Source organism: Vulpes lagopus, chromosome 4, assembly GCF_018345385.1.
Source record: "Vulpes lagopus strain Blue_001 chromosome 4, ASM1834538v1, whole genome shotgun sequence".
NCBI classification, from domain to species: domain Eukaryota; kingdom Metazoa; phylum Chordata; class Mammalia; order Carnivora; family Canidae; genus Vulpes; species Vulpes lagopus.
Genome location: NC_054827.1, coordinates 51,915,285 through 51,938,239, shown reverse-complemented (window position 1 = coordinate 51,938,239; position 22,955 = coordinate 51,915,285). Strand labels below are relative to the sequence as shown.

General features: G+C 35.9%; 1 protein-coding gene across 7 annotated transcripts in view; it reads left to right on the top strand.

Moving 5' to 3' along the window:
- The window catches only part of BRAF (B-Raf proto-oncogene, serine/threonine kinase), a 185,789-nt gene that overhangs the window by 72,135 nt on the left and 90,699 nt on the right, over positions 1 to 22,955 (top strand). For all 7 annotated transcript variants that reach the window (XM_041751552.1, XM_041751548.1, XM_041751547.1 and 4 more), the window contains exon 2: positions 12,450 to 12,551. In XM_041751552.1, the coding sequence (XP_041607486.1) occupies positions 12,450 to 12,551 (102 nt within the window). The remainder of the gene's footprint in view (positions 1 to 12,449; positions 12,552 to 22,955) is intronic.

The following is a 22,955-nucleotide window of genomic DNA, read 5'->3' as shown; positions in this document are numbered from 1 at the left end:
ATCTGTCACCACACATGGTCATAATTTTTTTTTCTTGTGATGAGAACTCTTAAGATTTACTCTCTTAGAAATTTTGAGGGATGCCTGGGTGGCTCAGCAGTTGAGCATCTGTCTGCCTTCAGCTTAGGGCATGATCCTGGGCCCGGGATCGAGTTCCGCATCGGGCTCCATGCAAGGAACCTGCTTTACCCTCTGTCTCTGCCTCTGCCTCTCTCTATCTCATGAATAAATAAATAAAATCTTTAAAAAAAGAAAGAAATTTTCAAATATGTAGTACAATATCATTAACTATTACGCACCATGCTATTCATATCTTGTGATTCTTGACTGTATTCATATTCATGAACAAAGGACTAAGTTGATTACAGTAAAGAGTTTTGTAATTACACAGGTCTAGACTTCTAAATGGGAAGTCTGTGAGTTCTCTAAGTTTTGTGTTTTTATTTGTTGTTGTTTTTTTTTCCTAGAGCACAGGGATTGAAGTCGGCAGGTTTTGGGCTACCCTAATTATAAATGTAAGGACAGCTTCTAGTATAGAAGGAGTTAACCAACTCACCACCTCAATTTCCTTCATTGTCTTTTTTCCTTTTTCAAGCATCTAAGAAAAGTATAGAGAATAATAAAATTGATCATCCATGTCTTAATAACCCGATTTTGTTGAATCATGTCTATTATCATATTTACTTCAGATTTTTTTAAAACAAGAATTAGGCACAGATAAAGGACTTTATAGATCATCAAAGATAAAGCTTATCCTTTGACCCTATTCCCTCTTTTCTTCATCTTCAGTGACACCCATTATCTTGAATTTAGTGTTTATCATACCCATGCATGCTTCTAAATTTAAAAAAATTTTTTTTAATTTAAATTCAGTTTAGTTAAGGGGTGCCTGGGTGGCTCAGTTGGTTCAGTGTCTGACTCTTGATTTCAGCTCAGGTCATGATTTTAGGATTGTGGGATCCGGCCTGACACCCAGCTCTGTGCTTAGTGCAGGATCTGTTTGTTCCTCTGTCTCTGCTCCACATAGCCCCCTCTTCGTACTTTAGAGTAAATAAATAAAATCTTTAAATAAATAAATTCAACTTAGTTAACATATAGTGTAGTATTAATTTCAGGGTAGATTTAGTGATTCATTAGTTGTATATAACACCCAGTCCTCATTACATCAAGTGTCCTCCTTATTGCCCAATACCCAATTACCCCATTCTTCCATGCACCTCCCCTTGCTTCTAAATTTTTGCCATGGTATATGGGTATATATCTTTTGCCATGGGTATATATCTTTAAACTATTAATTACATGTTTTAAAGCTGCATTTATCTTGGAATTTGGTTTTTTAATTCAATATTATGTTTTTGAGGTGTATCCAAGTTGATATATTTAGCTCTTGTTCTTCATTTTGACTTATATATAGTATTTCCCCTTTTTTGGTCTGTTTTTCTTAGTGTTTTGTTTATTTTTTTCTCACCAAAAATATTTTTAAAAATCTTTCAGAGTTTAGTAGTTTTGATTTGTTTATTTACTATTTATTTGTTTAAATTCAGTTAATTAACATGTATTACTAGTTTAAGGTGGAGGCCATTGATTTGTCAGTCTCTTAGGGAGTATTTTAGTTGATTCTGGTATTTTGCTATTATAAAATGGCTGCAATGAATACTTCTTATACATGTTAATATTGTAATAGATGATAGTATAATGCCAATTATCAGTTGTACTGGATATTTTCAGTTTGCTCTCGTGCATTTATATTCTATCCACATGTAGAATAGAAAAGCACCTATTGCTTTATATGGTTAGACCTAAATTTTTTGCCAGTCTCATGCTTATGAAATGATTTATTATTTGCATTTCTTTGATTACTTAATGAGATTATTTATTTATTTTTAAGATTTTATGTATTTGAAATGAGGAGAGAGAGCGAACACAAACAGGAGGAGGGACAGAGGGAGAAAAAGAAGCAGTCTTCCTATTGAACAGGGAGCCGTACATGGGGCTCCATCCCAACCTGAGCTGAAAGCAGCCATTTAACTGAGCCACCCACGCACTCCATGAAGTTATTTATTTTATCATGTGTCTTTTGGATAGTCTGAATTCTCTTTAGTTCAGCTACCTGTTCATATATCTTTTGCCCATTTTTCTTTTGGATTAATTGACATTTTCCATAAGGATAACCAGTTACCCCAGCATTATTTATTATATGATCCATAAACATGGGCAGTCTTATTGTATATATGGTACAGTCTTACTCTCTTTATTATTTAAAACAGTTAAAAGGCTATATCATTTTACAGTACTTTGATAAGAATTTTAGAATCAGGGACACCTGGGTGGCTCAGTGGTCGTGCATCTGCCTTTAGCTCAGGACATGATCCCAGGGTTCCGGAATCAAGTCCCACATTGGGCTCCCTACAAGGAGCTTGCATCTCACTCTGCCTATGTCTCTGCCTCTCTCTGTGTGTCTCTCATGAATAAATAAATTTTAAAAAAACCTTTAAAATAAAAAATAATTTTTTTAGAATCAGTTTGCCGAATTCCATGAAAAAATCTCAGAAATTTGTTCATTGTCTTGCACTGAATTAATTTGGGGAAAATGGAGATTATTACGATATCATGTCTTCACATTAAAGAGCATTTATGTTAGTCTTTATCAAGCGAAGGGTTAGGGCATTTACGTACACATATTACATGGTATAAATTTGAAGTAGGATTTAGTGGGAAACAGTAAGTACGTGCCAGAGCACCCACAATCCCCTGAATTCTAGTATCTTTACATAGATGTGTACTTAGGGTAGACATAACTAGAATTAATATGCCAGGGAAAGGGCTCCTAAGTAATAATTGGAACATTGAGGTTGATGAAATGGTTTTATTAGGAAGGGGAGTTCTGGGGATCCCTGGGTGGCTCAGCAGTTTAGTGCCTGCCTTCGGCACAGGGTGTGATTCTGGCGTCCCAGGATGGAGTCCCGCATCAGGCTCCCTGGAGGGAGCCTGCTTCACCCTTTGCCGTGTTTCTGCCTCTCTCTCTCTGTGTCTCTCATGAATGAATAAATAAATAAAAATCTTAAAAAAAAATAGAAAGGGGAGCTCTCTGTCTCTCATCAGTCTTTTCTTGGATTGAGTAAACTCAGACCTGCTGAGTCAGCTTATTGATAGGCTACCAAGAGGAAGAAATAAACCTCTGGAATCATCTGAGTTTCTCTTCTCCATCATCTTTTATACACTTCGTATTATTTTGTTGCTCCTTCCACAGAGGTCTTGCAGATCTTTTATTAGATTGATTCTCAGGGACACCTGATTGGCTCAGTTGTTAGAGCATGCGACTCTTGATCTTGGGGTTGTGAGTTTGAGCCCCCACATTGGATGTAGAGATTACTTTGAAATAAGTAATTTTTTAAAAAGAATTTATTCCTAGATTCCTAACAGTTTTTGTTGCTGTTATGAGGGGCATGTTTTTCTTATTATTTATTTATTTTATTGTTTATATGTTTGTTTATTTAGGGAGGGAGGCGAGGAAATAGAGAATCGTAAGCAGGCTCCATGCCCGTGCAGAGCCCAACTCGGGGCTTGATCTCAGAACCCTGAGATCATGACCTTGGCCAGTGTCAAGAGTCAGACACTAACTGGGCCACCCAGACACCCCGAAGGGCATCATTCTTTTTAATTGGGTCTGGCAATGGAATACTATATAGGGTTTGTATCCTTGATCTTATATCCAGCTCTCCTGCTAAACTCTTACATTATTAGTCTTTATAGATACTAGTTATTAGCCCTGATATTTTCTAGGTTCTCTTGGGTTTTTCTTTTTTTTTTTTTTTCCTTTTTTTTTTTTAATTTTTTTTATTATTTATTTATGAGAGTCATACAGAGAGAGAGAGAGAGAGAGAGGCAGAGACATAGGCTGAGGGAGAAGCAGGCTCCATGCACCGGGAGCCTGACGTGGGATTCGATCCCGGGTCTCCAGGATCGCGCCCTGGGCCAAAGGCAGGCGCCAAACCGCTGCGCCACCCAGGGATCCCTCTCTTGGGTTTTTCTATAGATACCATGTTTCCTACAAATAATTTTTATCTCTACTGTTCCAGTTTTTATGTCCTTTTTCTTATCTTCATACTGTTTAACCTCCTGTATATAATATCAGTGATATAGGTACCCTTGTCTTACATGTGACCTTTCACATGATATTTTGCTGCAGGTTTCCTGTAGATATACTTTAATAAGTTAAAAGATCCCTATTTCTATTATTCTGAGATTTTAAGAATCAGTGAATGTTGAGCTTTTCAAAATACTCAAATTTTGATACTAATTTCTAAATTAATTGCATCATGATAAAGAAATATGGTTTGTCTGGTAATAGTTTTCTGTATTTATGAGGTATGTTATGGCCTAGAATATAACTGTTACATAGAGATAAAAAGAAAGAATAACAAAACTTGATCAATTCCATAGAAGTCAGAAAATCAAGAAAAAGCAGGAAAGCACATAAGATGGTAGAAATAAATCAGGTATGAAAATGTCAATGTGCTAAATTCTCTAATTAAAATACAGATAAATATGTTTAAACAGAACAAGCTAGCAAAAAAAAAAAAAAAAGATACATAATTCATTTATAGTAGATACCCATGGTTGAAAGTTAAAGGATGAGGGGTACCTGGGTGGCTCAGTCAGTTAAGTGTCTGACTTGATCTTGGCTCAGGTCTCAAGCTCAGTTTTGTAAGTTCAAGCCCCATTTTGGGCTTCATGCTAGGTGTGGAGTCTACTTAATTAAAAAAGAAAAAGAAAGGAAAAAGGCAAATAGTGATAAAATGCTGTGTAGGTAGGTTTGTATCATAAAATAGACTTTAGGGGATCCCTGGATGGCTCAGCGGTTTAGCGCCTGCCTTTGGCCCAGGGCGTGATCCTGGAGTCCTGGGATCGAGTCCCACGTCGGGCTCCCGGCATGGAGCCTGCTTCTCCCTCCTCCTGTGTTTCTGCCTCCCTCCCCCCCCCCTATGTCTATCATAAATAAATAAATAAATCTTTAAAAAAATAAAAAATAAAATAGACTTTAAAAGAAAAGCATTGTTGGGGAGAATTAAAGGGAAAAAAGTAGGGAAAAACTCAAACCTACAGAAAAGTGGAAATAACAGTACAATAAACCTAAAGGTTTGGATAATATCTACACTAACTAATATCTACACTAACTAGTTTTGACAGTTATTAACATTTTGCTACATTTATAGGTCCTGGAAAATTATTTCACCTGTCTAAAATATTATATTTAGGGAGATTGACAATTCCATAATCATATGTAGTACATATTTAAATTTCCACACTTTTCCTTAGAATGACTTTTATCCTCCATCCCTGAACATGTGGTGAATTAGTTGTTATCTTTTAGTTATCTTAGAGTCTTCAACTGACAGTTTTGTTTCCCGTGACATGATTTATTAAAGATACCAGGACCCTTGTCCTGCAATGTCCCACATTTTGAATTTCTTTGAATGTTATGGCTTTGACTTTCTGAGAGAAAGGTAAATGTTCTATAGAATGTCCCATATTCTAATTCCCTGATTATTTGAATGTGGTGCTTTTAGCATATTTTTTTTATCCTGGTTATTTATTCTAAACTAGAAGCTAAGTATTAAAGTTTGGTTTAATTCTATATAAATGTTTTGCATTTTTTTTTTTTTTGTATACTTCATGAGTGATAGATAATGTGTCATTTATGTCACATCACATTAAGAGGACTTTTTGGGTTGTCCCTCTACTAATGATTCTAAGCCACATCTCCTTGTAAAGGTGTGTGTTTCCCTTTGTCTTTAATCTGTGTGGAAATGCTTTGACACTATATGAATATACTCTTCTTCATCAACTTCTCAAATAATAGCCTCTTGTGATCCTTTCCTGATTTTCTATTAGCTGGGATTTTTTTTTTTTTGCAGAAAGAGCTTCCCAAATAGGAATAAGTAGAATTTTTCCTGGAAAAAAAAAAAGTACATAATTCTTTTCCATTAATGTTTAATTTTCTTTTTCTTTTTTTATTAATTTTCTAAAGATGTAACAGTCACCTACAGTGGTAGCAAATGTCACCCAATACACACTTCTTACATTTATGGACTAGTGAGATTTTATGCATGCAATCTAGTGTAGCTAATTATAGTTTTTACTATTTTTGCTGATAATCTTCCAAATTTAGCCAATAGGAGGCCTTTTAAGCTGACTCCTGCGTTATTTTGACATCTGTCTGGCACATGATATTCCAGGATCCCTCTTCTTGAATAATAGGTGGGTCTTAGAATGCTTTAGTGTAGGCCATTTACCCTCAGTAGTTGTTACCATTGTTTTTGTTGTTAATAGTCTGTGCTTATTTAGATTTACCCATGTGTTTATTAGTTTCTAGGTTCCCCATTTATATTAATTCCTGTGGCTGCTGTATCAAATGATCACAAACCTGGTGTTTTATAATACTGCAACTGTATTTTCTTAATGATTCTGAAGGTCTGAGGTCCAAAGTGGGTTTCACTGGACCAAAATCAGGGTGTCAGAAACAGTGTTCTTCCTCTACAGTATATTTCCTAGCCTTTTCCAGCTTCTAGAATTGCATTCCTTGGATTCCTTGATTCATGGAATCAACTTCAGGGCTAGCAGTGTAGCATCTTCGAATCTTCTCTGGTAGAGCTTCACATTACCTAACCCTCTGTAATAAAATCTTTCTCCAATTCCATTTTATAAGGATGCTTGTAATAACATTTAGGGCCCATCCAAGATAGTCTCCCTAACTCAAGATACTTAATTGGAAAAAAAAAAAAAAGAGAGAGAGAGAGATACTTAATTACATCTGCAAAATTATTTTTGTATATAAGGTAATGTGTATGAGTTTTGAGGTTTAGAACGTACATATTTGGGGAGTTGTTGATCAGGCTGCCATGTCATTCTTTCTTTTACATTATTCTGGATTCAATTTCCTTTTTCTAGGTTGTCAGCTATTTTCATTTGCATCTTGACGTCATTTCATTATTCTCTGGCTTCTTTAAGTAGCCAGAAGTTACGAAATATGCTATCCAATTTATTTTTCTTTTCTCTCTGGTTGACTTTAAGAACTTTTATGCGCTTTGACTTCAACCCTCATGGTTGTGGATTTAGTTTTATCTGTCATAGCCAGGACATAGGACTCATTGTGCTGTTCTTGAGTATTTTTTATTTTCAGTTGTTTTGGGAAATTCAGCCATCTTCTCTTCAGACATCTCTCCCATTGTCTGTTTACCTTCTGAACTTACTAATTCTGTTGTCTTTCATGTTTTCCATTCACTTTTCTCTACCTTTTGGCTAATTTTCTCTTAAATTCTCTTCTAGTTCTTTAATTCTTTCTTCAGCTCTAATCTGTTTATTTCAACTGAAGTTTTATTTTAATGACTATATGATTAAAAATTCAGATCTTTATCATTTTTATGCTTCCTTTTTATATGTGTTGTCTTAAAGCTTTGAGATATTCTAGACTCATCTCAATAGAAACTTCTTTTTGTATTTTGGTCTACGATTTATTAGCTTTGATTTCTTTCTCAAGCTGATGGTGTATCTGTTTTTTATTTTAGAGGAATTACTCCAAATCTTTTCCACTAAATGATGTTCTAGCCTTCTTGCTTCTAGTACGATGATTCTTGTAGCAATTCTTCTGAAACTTTAGAACCATGTCTCTCTCTCTCTTTTTTTAAAGATTTTATTTATTCGTGAGAGAGAGAGAAAGAGAGAGAGAAGCAGAGACATAGGCAGAGGGAGCAGCTGGCTCCATGCAGGAAGCCTGATACGGGACTCAATACCAGGACTCTAATATCATGCCCTGGGCCAAAGGCAAACGCTCAACCACTGAGGTACCCAGGCATCTCCATTTTTCTCTGTTTGAATTATTAATTTTCAATTATTGAAGTATTTATCTTTGATAATAGTCATTTGTTTTTTTGGCATCTATTAGACTAGTCCTGTAGTTTTCTCCTTTGATTTGTTAAAAGTATTATTTTACTGGATTCCTGATGAATGACTAGCATTAATTTGAGAGAAAGAGCAAGAGGGAGATAGGGAGTGATAGGAAAAGGAAAAAACAAGAGTTTTTCTATCCAGGCCGCCTGGGAGGCTCAGTTACTTAAGCGTCTGACTCTTTTTTTTTTTAAGGATTCGACTCTTGTTTTTAGCTCAGGTCATGATCTCAGGGTTGTGAGATCAGGCCTGGCATTGGGCTCTGTGCTGGGCATGGAACCTGCTTAAGATTCTCTGTCTTCCTCTCCCCTTGCCCTGCCCCTCTCTCTCTCTCTCTGCCTCTTTCTCTGTCTCTCTCCCTCTCTTAAAAAAAAGAGTTTTTTCTATCCTCACAGGTTGGATTATTGTGTTCTTTTTTTCTTTGTATATTTTCTATGTCAAGTTTGGACATCTAGATTCTAGTTTCATAAAATGAATTTGGGAGACTTTCCTTTTTTATATACTATCACCTGTTGATAATAATAAAATAATAATGAATAATAAAATGATAATAAAAGTCCCTAGAAATGGTCAATTGTTTACTAAGATTACGTGGTTTTATTTTTTTTAACGATTTATTTATTTATTCATAGAGAAAGAGAGAGAGGCAGAGACACAGGCAGAGGGAGAAGCAGGCCCCCTGTGGGGAGCCCGAAGTGGAACTTGATCCCGGGTCTCCAGGATCATACCCCAGGCTGCAGGCAGTGATAAACCGCTGGGCCACCTGGGCTGCCCAATTACGTGGTTTTAATTGCTGTGGTCCACTAAAGAGATGAAATAGGACAGGAGATCTTCTAGTATCCCCCCCCCCCTTTTTAAAGATTTTATTTATTTATTCATGGGAGACACAGAGAGAGAGAGAGAGGCAGAGACACAGACAGAAGGAGAAGCAGGTTCCATCTGCAGGGAGCCCAATGTGGGACTCGATCCCAGGACTCCAGGATCATGCCCTGAGCTGAAGGCAGGCGCCAAACCACTGAGCCACCCAGGCGTCCCTTCTAGTACGTTTCTTGAATTGTTTTTGTTTTTAATTTGTTGAAACAGATTTTCTTCAGTTTTTTCCAAGAAAACATTTTAAGGCCAAAACTATGGATCTCCTCTTAGTTTTACAATATCTTATTCTACCTTTTTAAAAAATTTATTTTTAGAGAGTGAACACATGGGTATACACACACGAGTACAGCGAGGGGAGAGGGGCAAAAGAGAGGGAGAGAGAGAATCCCAGGCAGACACCCTCTGAGCACAGAGCCTGTTGCAGGACTCAGTCTCAGTACCTTGAGATTGTGACCTGAGCCAAATCAAGAATTGGATGCTGAACCGACTGAACCACTTAGGTGCCCCTTATTCTACTTTTTAATGTATTTTGATTTTATAAGTATCATCAGAGTTCTTTCTCTTAATCTTCTGGGGAAATCTGAAATAATTTTTTCTCCCAGACTCATCTTCTCTAATTTCAACCAGACCTCATAGTGATTTTTCTTCATTTTTTGGATATTAAATTATTTTTGTTTGAAGAGGTAAGAAATCTTATTTCTGGATGTTAATGATCTCACCCTGCCTTCTCACTAAACCTATCATTTTCTATTCCCCCGCAAAAAAAATTTATTTTCATCAGTTTTAGTCAGCTCCATTCCCTCATTTCTCTCATGCTCATTCTCCTTCTCTAATCCAATTTCTTTTTCCTTTCTCTCTTCCATCCCTTGAGGGAGTGATTCTTTATACTAACTGCACATGAGTTTTATCTATGGAACTTTAAAAAGGTGGGGGGCAGAGCTGTGGGTTATAAAATCTTCAATTTGCTGGCCTGGAAAGAATCACTAAACTAGGATTAGTTTTTTCTCTCTTCCCCTAAAGAGACAGCTTGAATCTTAGCATCAACACTAATTGAATACTTTTTATGAGTAAGACCCAAGATAAGTGATGACAAGGAAACAAAAGATGAATAGAGCATGTTTCTGATCTTAAAGCAGCTAATAGACATGAAAAAACATAATCAATTTTAGGATATCAAAAGCAGTTCTGCCTAGGTAGGCAATGAACTCATCATAAAGAGTTTATCATTAAAAAAAAAGTTTATCATTTTCTGAGCTAAAGAGACTACAGGAAAAAAATGGGGTATTGCGGGTTAGATCAGAAGTTAGTCTTTGAACATGTTAAGTTTGAGATGTCTTTTTCGTTTTCTTAGTGGAGATGTTCAGTAAGCATTTGGACAAAAAGAATCTGGAGTTGAGAGGACAGCTGGCTTTAAAAATTTGGGCTTCATCAGTTCATATTTGACATATAAAACCACAAGATAGAATAAGATCACCTGGGGAATAAGCATAGCTACAGAAAAGAAGGCAACTAACACTTTTGGGGGAATATGAAAAGTTAGCCATGGAGTCATAAAGGAAAATGTTGTGATCTCTGACCATAGAAAGAAAAGGAAAATTCTATCATTGCTTCTCAGATTTTAATATGAATCATTTTGTCGAAGTTTAGTATGTCTGAAATGGGGCTTCTAACATCCTTCCCGAAGATTATGCTGCTAATCGTCTATAGACCAAACTTAGAGTAGCTAGATTTTGTATGACAAATGAGACATAAAGTGAAAAGCAATAAAAGATTGTAACATTTGGAGGAGAATAAAGATTAATAATCCAAAATATCTAGAGTAAAAGGGTACCTATGAATTAACAAGAAAAAAATAGAATAAAAAATATGGATAGGGAATTTTCCAAAGAGAAATGTAAATGTCCAATGAAAATGAAAAATGTTCAGTTTTCTGGAAAATAGAAATGTAGACAACAAGATCACCTTTTCCCCTTCAGATTGGCAAAAGTTTCAACTTTTGGTAATATGCAGTGTTGGTGGAATTATGAGGAAAAGGGCATAAGGATGTACTTACACCCTCTTAATGGGAGTGTGGCTTAGTACTTTTCTTCTTTTGAAAGACGATTTGACACATTTATTAAACATTTTAGGGCACGTAACTTTGAATTCAGGAATCCTGTGCCTTGATATCTAAAAGAGAAACTTGTACCCTTGCCCAGAAAGGCAGCTCAGGACTATTCATTGAAACATTGTTGGAAGTGGAGAAAAATGGAATAAACTACATCTCCTCTAGTAAGAGAATTATTAAGCCAAACGTCTTGAAGCCCCCTTGTTCACCTATCTACTCTCTCTTGTACATTTTTAAATTATAGCAGTAGTTTAAAAGGCCATAGTTTCTAGTATATATTTATGCTGTTCATTTTTGGTCATACCTTAGGATTCCAGATTTAGATTTGGAATCTAAATGCATACTCTATGCAGCTCATAGAGTATCTAGCATATAGTGTAATTGCAAAACATGTTCTCTAACCACTCAGATAAATTGGGACTCATTCCTCACCAAAGGGAAAAAAAAACTGACTTATAAAAGAAACATGTAATATGTGCCTATACTCTATAACCATTCAACTTCTGAATTCTAGGCTGGCTAGCTGGCTGGCTGGATAAGTAAATGGATGAGGCTTGGAATCCTGCCAAGAATTTGTTTCATTGATAAAGTCTTGATTTTAATTATCCCCTCCCCTCTTCTTTTCTCTCAAACAATTTTTCCCTCTTGTTTGTCAGTTACTTTGAAGTTTATAGGTCTCAGAACAATGCACCTTAGTAGGATTTGAGATGGTTAAGAATTTTGCCTTTCTTTTATAGAGTGGAGAATTATAATGTGATTTTAAAGGGAAAGGAGAAAAAGAGAACTAATTTTCAAACAGATCAGTTAGGAAGAATATATAAAGACTTTGAGAATCTGGAAATTGTTTCTCCTAAAATCATCCATGTCCACCCACTATTAGATTGCTGTTGAAGTTTGAAGATCATCAAAATAAGCAGTGTCGTAATATTACCAAATGAATGTATCTGTACTTAACCACTTTATTATTTTATCCTTTAACAGTCATTTTAAAGAAGTAAAATATGTATGTATTGACATTGAAAGAATTTTTGAGGCATGTTGTTCAGTGAAAAAAGCAAATGTTAAAAATATTTCTTACATATAATAAATTTGTACATATATGTATTTGTAGATTTTATATGTGTGTGAATTATGATATTTACTTAAAAGGAGATAAAATGTGGAAAGGATGCATAACAAACATCCTAATTAAAAAAAAAATAGCACTAAAAAAAAATAGCACTTAAGTTTTTGGCAAGGGACCCAGGAACATGGGGTAGGTAAAAAGAGATTTTCATCATTTATTCTGAATACTTATGTATTATTTGAATTTTTACAGTTGAGAATTTATTGTATTTCTAGTATAGAAAAGAGTTTTAAGATGTTTAATAATAAATAGGAAAAATTACTATATTAAATGATCTCACAGGTCTCTAAGCCCTAAATTTCAAGGAACATTGGCAGTTACTGTAATATTTTAATAAAAATATTCTAATTCATATCCTAAATGATTTTTTTTATATTCCTTTAAAATATTTTTCAGGTGTGGAATATCAAACAAATGATTAAGTTGACACAGGAACATATAGAAGCCCTATTGGACAAGTTTGGTGGGGAGCATAATCCACCATCAATATATCTGGAGGTAAGCTTTTGAGTATCATATCTGTTATAATTTTGAGAATAAAAACATGAACTTATGAGCATTTGTACTGGTAATATTGTTTCTCTTAGAGGATGAGATGAGAAAGGGGAAGGTGAATTACATTTGTCTTTATTATACTTCTTAATTTTGTTTCACTTGTTACAGTAGTATATGGTATTTTGTAAGTTGGAAAATATCCAGAGTAAAGGAAAAGAGGTGTATAAACTTAAAAATACTACTCTGATAAAAAACTTATTTTAAAAAGAGAGAGAGGGAAAACATTTAGTTGTGGAGGTTAGGAAACTAGTTACCATATTAGGAAATGGGGTGAAATTTATAAATGTATTTTTTCCAGAACAACCCCCCCCACCCCAGATTGGTTTTTGCTTTCTTAATAGTAATTTATAATACTTAAATAGCTCAGGGAAGTCTGGGTGGCTCAGTGGTTGAGCATCTGCCTTGCCTTTGGCTCAGGGCAGTGATCCCAGGGCCCTGGGATTGAGTCCCCCATCGCACCTCCCCCCACCCTGGTGGGGAGCCTGCTTCTCCCTCTGCTATGTCTCTGCCTCTTTCTCTGTGTCTCTCATGAATAAATAAATAAAATCTTTAATAAATAAATAGTTCAAAGTTGCTTAGCTCTACTGTTTTAATAGTGCCTTTAGGCTTTTGTATCAAACCTTGAGCATCATTGTAAAATTTAGAGAGTAGTTAGTAATTGTTCTTACTACTATGACGTAGTAGTTACTACTGGCATCAGTTTCCTCATGTAAGTCACTCAGGTTCCATGATGAACATGCTGGTAGGAAATCTAGTAGTCAGGCTTCACAGCCTATGCTGCTCACCACTGCACATAGTGCCTGTCTCTGTAAAAGCTAGCTTCAGCTGTAATCACTAATCATACAGGAATCTAGCCCTAAATTAAAAATGGTCAGGTTACCATTTGCTTTCAAATGCCAGTTTTTTAGGCATGTATTTTGATAGACTCCTAAACTAAATTTCTAATTTTGTAATCTACTTGCTTTTAAAGGGCACATTAAATCTTAAAAGTTAAGTTTGCATTTCTAAAATAAATTTGGAAGTTTGATAATAACCATTAATAAACTATTGTCTTCTTCATATGGCTTATCCCAGAGCATACTGCTAGATATCAGTACTAGGACTCGAATTCATACCTCTAAAGACTAGTTAGTGTACTTTCTAATATTCCTTGCTGATTTACTTTTATGTCTGAGGAGCGTAAGTACAGGAGTCATAAAGAGGCAGAGTCCTGGTGAAAATAGTAATTCTTTGTTAATTAGAATTAGACAACTTAACCAGCTGTTTTTCTGCCAGCCATTTCTTTGTCTTGGGAGATTTTCCTCCTGCTTAGTTGTAATACATTTGCATCAGTACCTGTGTTTTGAGTATAGCAGAGATTCACTTCCCCCTCCAAACTCACTCTTTCAGGCTTTTTACTCTTGAAATTACATTTGATGAGGACAACATACAGCAAACCATACCTCATAGATTTTATCATGAGCATGTAGAGCCTTATTCTCAGTGACAAACACTACACAATTTCTCTGTAGAAGGTGCTATAATATATAAGTGACCTTGGAGTTACACAGGCCCTTTGTTTGAATCCTAGCTGTGCCTTAGTTTATTCAGATAGGTTACCTAACCTTCCTGTACCTCACCTCATTGGTAAAATTGGAGTACTGTCACACATGTAGTAATTTAAGGTTTACTTAAGTTTATAATTGCAAAATAACATCATTCTTGACATATTGAGTGCTCCATAATTTTTTGATTCATTCATTCAAATATTTATTGAGTACTTGTTTATATTTATGCTTTTCTAGGCTTTAGGAATATAGCAGAAAAAACACTTTGTCTTTAAGCAGCTTGTATTTTTATCAGGGGATGAAATTACAGGCAATAAACATTGAACTTACACCATTTGATACACTATGAAGAGGAGCCCGCCTGGAGATGACAGTATTTTTCCCTGGGGAAAGTTGACCAGAGGAAAGACCTTTGGGTACTGATACTTAAAGGCCCTTCAGTGAGAAACCAAGTCTCCTCGTTATCCACTGAAACCCACCATTCTGCTTTCTTTCTCTAGGAGTCTGATTGCGCTAGGAACCTCAAATAAATGGAATTATACAACATTTGTCCTTTTGTGACAAGCTTATTTCATTTAGCATAATGTCTTCAAGGTCCATCCACGTTGTAGCATAGGTCAAAATTTCCTTGCTAAATAAGGCTAAATAATATTGCATATTTTGTTATCTGTTCATCTATCAGTGGATACCAGTGGTTGATCGTTTCTACCTTTTTGTTATCATGATTAATGCTGATATTACTCCTTTTGACTGTAAACCCAGAAGTGGACTTACTAAATCATGTGGTAATTCTGTATTTCATTTTTTAAACAATTGCCATACTGTTTTCCGTATCAGCAGTCTTTTACATTCCTATTAGCAGTACACAGGAGTTCCCTTTACTCCTCATCCTTCCTGACACTTTCTGTGTGTGTGTTTATATAATAGCTATCCTGATGAGTGTGAAATGGTATCTCATGGTTTTGATTTGCATTTCCCCATGACTAATGTTGAGCATCTTTTCATGTGCTTATTGGCCATTCCTATTTCTTCTGTGGAGAAATGTCTAAGTCTTTACCCATTTTTTAATTGGGTTGTTTGTTTTGTTGTTGAGTTGTGGGAGTTCTTTATGTATTTCCAGTATCAGTCCTAATTAGATACATGATTACATGATTTGCAGATATTTTTTTCTATTCTACGGGTTCCCTTTTCACTCTGTTGATTATATCCTTTGTGCAAAAGTTTTTATTTTGATGTCTAGCTTACTTATTTTTTCGTCTTGTTGCCTGTGCTTTTGGTATCATATCCCAGAAATCATTACCAGATCTAGTGTCACGAAGCTTTTTTTCTGTTGCCCTCTAAGATTCATAATTATAATTAGCCCTTATGTTGAGGTTTCTGATCCATTTTGAGTTAATTTTTCTGTATGGTGTAAGGTAAAGGTTCAGCTTCATTCTTTTGCATGTATATATCCAGTTTTCCCAGCCACATTTGCTGAAAAGACCGTCCTTTCCCATTGTATAGAAACTTTTGATATGTGCCCTTGTCAAAAATCATTTGACCATGTATGTGAGAATTTGTTTCTGGGCTCTTTTCTTTTCCACTGGTATTTATGTCCAACTTTATGCCAATTTATACTATACTGATTTGATTACTGTAGCTTTGTAATAAGTTTTGGAATAAGGAAGTGTGAGACCTCTAACTTTGTTTTCCTTTTTTTTTTTTTTTTTTTTAAAGATTTTATTTATTCATGAGAGACAGAGAGAGAGAGAGGCAGAGACACACAGGCAGAGGGAGAACCAGGCTCCATGCAGGGAGCCCGACACAGGACTCGATTCTGGGACTCCAGGATCATGCCTTGGGCTAAAGGCAGACGCCAAACCGCTGAGCCATCCAGGGATCCCCTTTGTTTTCCTTTTTAGGATTGTTCTGGCTATTCAGTATCCCTTGAGATTTCATATTAATTTCAGGGTACATTTTTCTATTTCTGAAACACATTGGGATTTTGATGGAGATTGAATTCATAGATTGCTTTGGATAGTATTGACATCTTAGGAGTTCTTAAGTCTTAAATATAAATGGATAGCTAAGGGACACCTGAGTGGCTCCATGGTTGAACATCTGCCTTTGGCACAGGTCATGGTTCTGGGGTCCTGGGATAGAGTCCCGCATCACACTCCCTCTACAGAGCCTGCTTCTCCCTCTGCCTGTGTCTCTGCTTCTCTATGTCTCTCATGAATAAGTAAAATCAGATAGATAGATAGATAGATAGATAGATAGATAGATAGATAGATAGATAAAGAATAACCAAATATTGGAAGAAAGCTTCTAACAGGAATAGTAAAAATGGCCAAAAGGAACTCAAGCAGTGCAGAGAACAGATGAAAACCTGAAAATGACTATAATTTACAGAGATAAGACAGTCCATTTTTGTTTCATGACTGTACAAAACAAAAGTCTTAATTGAGCACAAGATAGAGCTTTTGGTATTAAAATAATTAAAATAGTAAAATAGTAAGCATAAAATATAAATATATATGTGTATGTTTGTCTCTACATATAAGTAAGTGTTGTAAGATGAAGAAATCTCTAGAAAGGCGAATAAGAACAAAGATGGAAAATATAAGAGGAAGATGAGAAAAATTAGAGAATAAATCTAGGAGATCTATAAGAATTACAGCTGTTTTTAGCTACAGAAAAACAAAATACCAAAGGAGGGGAAAAAAAAAAAAGGACACCTGGGTGGCTCAGCTGTTGAGCGCCTGCCTTTGGCCCAGGGCATCAGGACATGATCCTGGGGACCTGGGATTGAGTACCGCATCAGGCTCCCTGTAGGGAGCCTGCTTTTCTCTCTGCCTATGTCTCTGCTTCTCTCTCTGTGTCTCTCATGAATAAATGGATAAAATCTTGAAAGAAAAGAAAGGAAGGAAAGGAAGAAAGGAAAGAAAGAAAAAACACCTAATCACAAGTTGCCCAAACAAGTAGGAATTTTATTTTCCTCTCCTATAACAAGAAGCATGGAGTAAATTATTTTAACATTGGTCCTACAGCTCAAAGGTGTCATATGCTGGGGTGGAGCTCTGCAATCCTTTTGGCTTTTCTGTCATGACTGCAGCAGATCTGTATGCTTTCATAGGACACCTCAGAGCAGGAACCCGGGATCAGAGAGGCTCTCTTGTGTTCTGAGCTCTTTCAAGGAGGAAGTTTTTCCTTCCAAATCCCCTGTAAGCCTTTTCCTTTACATCTCATCAGCTGGAATGGAGTCCCACACATCCCTACACCAGTACTGTGTACATTTCTTGAAATAAGAGGCTAAAAGGTGGAAGTTTTTCTGGTGTTCACAATTTGGCTTCAGATTAGTTTGAGCACTGGCAAGTAGAAATTATGCTACCATTTTAACATGAGAAATAGTGTTTCCTATATGTTTGATGTTTCCACAGGAGGATAAATCTTAACCTATCCCAGCATCTCTTCCTTGTAACAGAACAGAGTGAATTCAGCTGCATCACGATCAGAAATCCTCTTTTCTTTTTCTCCTTGTACTAATTTAAAAACTTTTAAGTTTATTTAAGCTTTTAAGTTGTTCTAGATTTTCTCCTACCGACACGAATAATAATTAAAATTCTGTTGATTCCCTTGATGATAACTATAGTGAAATGAGCTATAGTGCTCTAAAGAATTTCAAATTTGTCTTTTTATTTAAAGATTTTATTTATTTATTCATGAGAGAGAGAGAGAGAGAGAGAGAGAGAGAGAGAGGCAGAGACACAGGCAGAGGGAGAAGCAGGCTCCATGCACCGGGAGCCTGACGTGGGATTCGATCCCGGGTCTCCAGGATCGCGCCCTGGGCCAAAGCGCCAAACCGCTGCGCCACCCAGGGATCCCCCAAATTTGTCTTTTTAATCTTTGGTTCCCTTTTTAAATTATCATGAGGAAGAAAAGATAAGTCATTTCCCAGAATTTTTTGTTTTTCTCCCATTTTTTGTCTCTTCACTTATCCAACAAATTATTTGAATCCCTTCTGTTTATAAGATATAATGTTAGATGCTCTTCTTGTAGTAAATTCTTTATTTGGACCTGATATATATTGAATTCCAGAAGTAAAGTAATAGTGTTTTTGGGAATCACCCTGCTTATCTAGTGTTACATACTGAGTCCTAGCTTCCACAGAATCAATCTATCTATCTATCTATCTATCTGTCTAATCTATATCTATCTATCTATCTATCTATCTATCTATCTATCTATCTACCTACCTACCTACCTACCTACTAGGGTTCCCTGCAGACAGATAGATGAAAACAGTAGTAACTCCTAACATTTATGGAATTCCTGCTATATACCGGGACTGTTCCAAGCATATGGTAGATTCTTTAGTCTTTAACCTACCCTAAGAGTTACACTTCTTATTTTCATTTTATAAAGATGAGGAAACTCAGGCGCATAGCAGTTCAATAACTGACTAAGGCTACACAATTAGTATGTAGCCAAACTCTGAATCTAGACATTCTGAATTCAGAGTCTGCTCTTAACTTCTATATCATTATGATGCTGACAGCCTTTTTGATCTTTAATCTGTGTAGAATCCAGGATAATGCAGAGAAATTTTATTAAAACGAAAGAATCCTAGAAGTAAGGTGCTTCCTATGGAATGCAGAGCAGTTCATTAAATAGCATTTTTGGGTAGTCTGCAAGATTTCATTGTATCTTGTGAGATGAAGGTTAGTAAGAATAAATTTAATGAACTAATGATAAAATTTTTTTAATTTTACTTCTTTTTCCTATTTGTTTAAAGTAGATCCTTAGTTTTCCTCCCATTTTTAATTGAGAAATGCTTCACATACCATAAGATTCACTTTTTTGAAGTATACCATTCAGTGGTTTTATTTATTTATTTATTTTTTAAAGATTTTATTTATTCATGAGAGATACAGAGAGCAACAGACACAGGCAGAGGGAGAAGCAGGCTCTATGCAGCAAGCCCAAAGTGGGACTTGATCCAGGGACCCGGGATCAGGCCCTGAGTCAAAGGCAGACACTCAACTGCTGAGCCACTCAGGCATCCCGGTTTTTTAATATGTGCACAGAGTTGTGCAGTCATCACCAATTCCATCACTAATTCCAAAATATTTTCTTTTTTAAAAAAGATTTATTTATTAATTTATTCATGAGAGACACAGAGACAGAGACATAGTGGAAGGAGAAGCAGGCTTCCCGCAGGAAGCCTGTTGCAGGACTCAATCCCAGGACCCCGGGATCACAACCTGAGCCAAAGGCAGATGCTCAACCACTGAGCCACCCAGTTGCCCCCAAAATATTTTTATTACCCCAAAAAGAGACCCTTTACCCATTAGCAGTCATTCCCTTCAGCCCCTGGCAACCACTAATCTGCTTTATATTTCTGTAGATTTGCCTTTTAGGACAGTTCATGTAATGGAATCATACATGATGTGGCATTTTGTGACAGGCTGTTTTCATTTAGCATGTTTTCAAAATTCATCCATGTTGTAGCATGTAGCATTCAGTGTAGCATTCATTCTTTTTTGTTCCATTGTATGTATATACAGATTTCATTTATCCATTTATCAATTGTTGGATGTTTGAGTTCCCTCTTTTTTGGCTGTCACAAATAAAGCTATTATGCTATTATTGCTTTTTCCTTAGTAAAGTAAAAATTGGAGGATGAAGGAAGGGAGCCAAAGAAGCACAGAAGAGGTTAGAGTAATTATAGTGAAAAATGTAATATCATGATACTGAAAAATAAGTAAAATTTTTCAGGTAGTAGCGTGAAGGACTAATTTCCATGAATTGATGATGGAATTAATTGGCTTTGTCTTACTAATTTCTTACTAACCTGAAAGAAAGAATGGAGTAATTGAATGTTAGGATTTGACAAGCAATTTGGTAAAAGAATAAGAATTAGCCAGAGAATCAGAGGTGTTATTGGTGGCATTATTGAAATGGTGAGCCACAAAGTAGGGGAGTTAAGACAGTGAAGGCTCAGTTCTAAGAAACTTGAAAGGATTAATGTTGCTCATGCACAGATTAGTGAGATGGAAACTTAAGAAGATGTGCTCACGGGGATCCCTGGGTGGCTCAGCAGTTTGGCTTCTGCCTTTGGCCCAGGGCACGATCCTGGGGTCCCGGGATTGAGTCCCGCATCGGGCTCCCGCCATGGAGCCTGCTTCTCCCTCTTTCTGTGTCTCTGCCTCTCTCTCTGCGTCTATCATGAATAGATAAATAAATCTTTAAAAAAAAAGAAGAAGATGTGCTCAGGAACAGGAGAAATTCCAAATTGAGATCTTCTCATCATTTGGAACTCCTGGATCTGGAAGGTAGAGTGAAAAATAAATACCGTAAGACATAAGAGATTTAGAGAACTTCAAGGCAGGAATGTTAAAATCCACATTGAATGCAGTAAAGATAATGGGAAGAAATGAGCCCAGCCATGTACAGAAGGCAGACAAGTGCCTTGATTGTGGCTGTGAGGATGGAGGAAGGTGGAATTGAGTAAATGCTTTGTACTTGAGGAAAAGAAGAGCTATTGATAAATGCAGTAAAATAACTTGTAATCCACAATGGAGGAAATAGTATATTTTCAAAAATTAATAGTATATTTTCAAAAATTCAAATTAACTAACATTTTGATAACATTCTGTGAATTTGTTTACATGTATTACTTTTCCTAAGGCTAACTTTGTATTGTAAATGTACTAGCCTAGATGATAGTAAGATTTGATCTATGCAGGAGGTAATTTTTATCTTGTAGACTGCATGTTTATGTTCTTCCAAGTGTCAGTCTTTATTTTTGTAGTTTGAGCCCCAAACAGTGCCAGGCACATGTGTTTTCAGTGTATATTAATTTACTGATTTTTTTTTTTTGAGAACAAAAGTATGAGTGCAGGGGGAGAGGACAGGAAGAGAGGAAATCTTAAGCAAGCTCCATGCTCGGCAGAGCCAAAGGTAGGGTTTAATCTCAAGACTCTGAGATCATGACTTGAACAGAAATCAAGAGTGTACTTAATTGACTGAGCCACCTGGGCATCCCTTAATTGACAGATTTTTAAAGGCTCAAAAAGTGGATCATATTGAAAGAGATGGCCTTAGATCTTGGAACTGAAAGCTAAATCAAAATACAGCTTAGAAAATTTTGGATTGACTTGGTTGTAATGCCCTGATGCTATGAAATGTTTCTGGGATCAGTAGGACAGCTAGTAGGCTATAAAGAAGAGGCAATTTTGATATACTTTAGGCTCATATTTACCTCAGTGGCTTAGTTTAGTATTTTTTCTAAGATCTAGCATAGCAAGTGCAGTGGTCTTTATTAAAATAAAATTTCTCCTTCATTCTCCTCAACCTTTCATAATTCTCCCTTGCTTGTGGAATGGAGTTCAGGCTTCATAGCATGATATTTACACCTTCTACAAGCTAGTCTCTCACGTACCTTTCCAGTCTTATTGTTTCCTTGTATTGTGATTTTTCATTTAAATTCCACAAGCATATATTGATCCCTTGCTATGTCCCAAATATTGAATGGGATTTAATTATATTAGTCTGTTGTTTTCCTTCTGTGCCTTGAAATTTCCTATCTCTTTATTATGGGGCAGAGTTTTCCTGTACACATTACTCTCTTCTACCCCACTTAACTCCATCTATCTAAATGCTAACATTTTAAGGCCCTTTCCTTCCTCATTGTCACCTTGTATCAAGAATGTTCTTTGTCTGTTTCTCATGTATAACACTTAAATAAAAATACATCTACCTGCTTCTCTGCAGCCCAATAGTAAGCTCTGAGTGATGGGAAGTGCCATTTTAAAATCTTTGATTCTAAAAAAAAATAAAAAATAAAATAAAATCTTTGATTCTCTCTTGTAGCCTTTTATAAATGTTTGTAGTTATTGCATCTATGTATGGTGGTAGACAGAAATGGTGAACTGGGGTGTGAGAGAGTGATTACCACTGCCTTAGAGAACCATGAGCATACATATATTCCAGTTCATTCCATCTCTTTACTTTCAGTATCACTGTTTTCAAAATTCTTTACTTCTAGAATAGGATATCTTATGTGGTCATTTGACTTTGTAGCTTTAGTCAAATGAAACTTGTAGAAAAAAAAACTGATGGGATAATGGCCCCCAAATTTCTTGACTATAGGGTATAAACCACTTTATCAGATAAAATTTTATTTTCTAAGCAGTATTTGATAGGATCATCAGCGATCCATAGTGAAGAGAATAAAGTATTTTAACTAATAGCTATTTCAGAAAGAATATGGCGATTATACATCTTTTAAGTTCTATTAAGATTTTGATAGTAATGGTGAGATCTGACACAGTACCTGAGTCTTATTTTTTGACAAATCTCTTTTTTAAGACCTCATCTCCTTTTCAGCCTGTCTTTCTGTTGTTCTTTGGAGGGGAGAAAGGTATGAAACTTTACATGCCTGTAAGTTTTCTGAAAAAAAAAATAAAATTTTAATATTGTACGTCCCTTGATGTAGTCTATAGTATTTTTATCTTATGTAAGATATGCAGTTTAGAAGGTAATTTGCAATATGACCAGAACATTCTAAATATTGCAATTTTAAATTAACATTCATGGATATTCTGGACATTTATGTTTTTGTCATTTTCTCAGTGCAGTGTAGTATCTTACACAAGATTTATCAATTTTTTAAAAAGCTTTTATTTATTTATTCATGAGAGACACAGAGAGAGAGAGAGAGAGGCAGAGACATAGGCAGAGGGAAAAGCAGGCTCCATGCAGGAAGCCTGATGTGGAACTTGATCCCTGGACTCCAGGATCATGCCCTGAGCCAAAG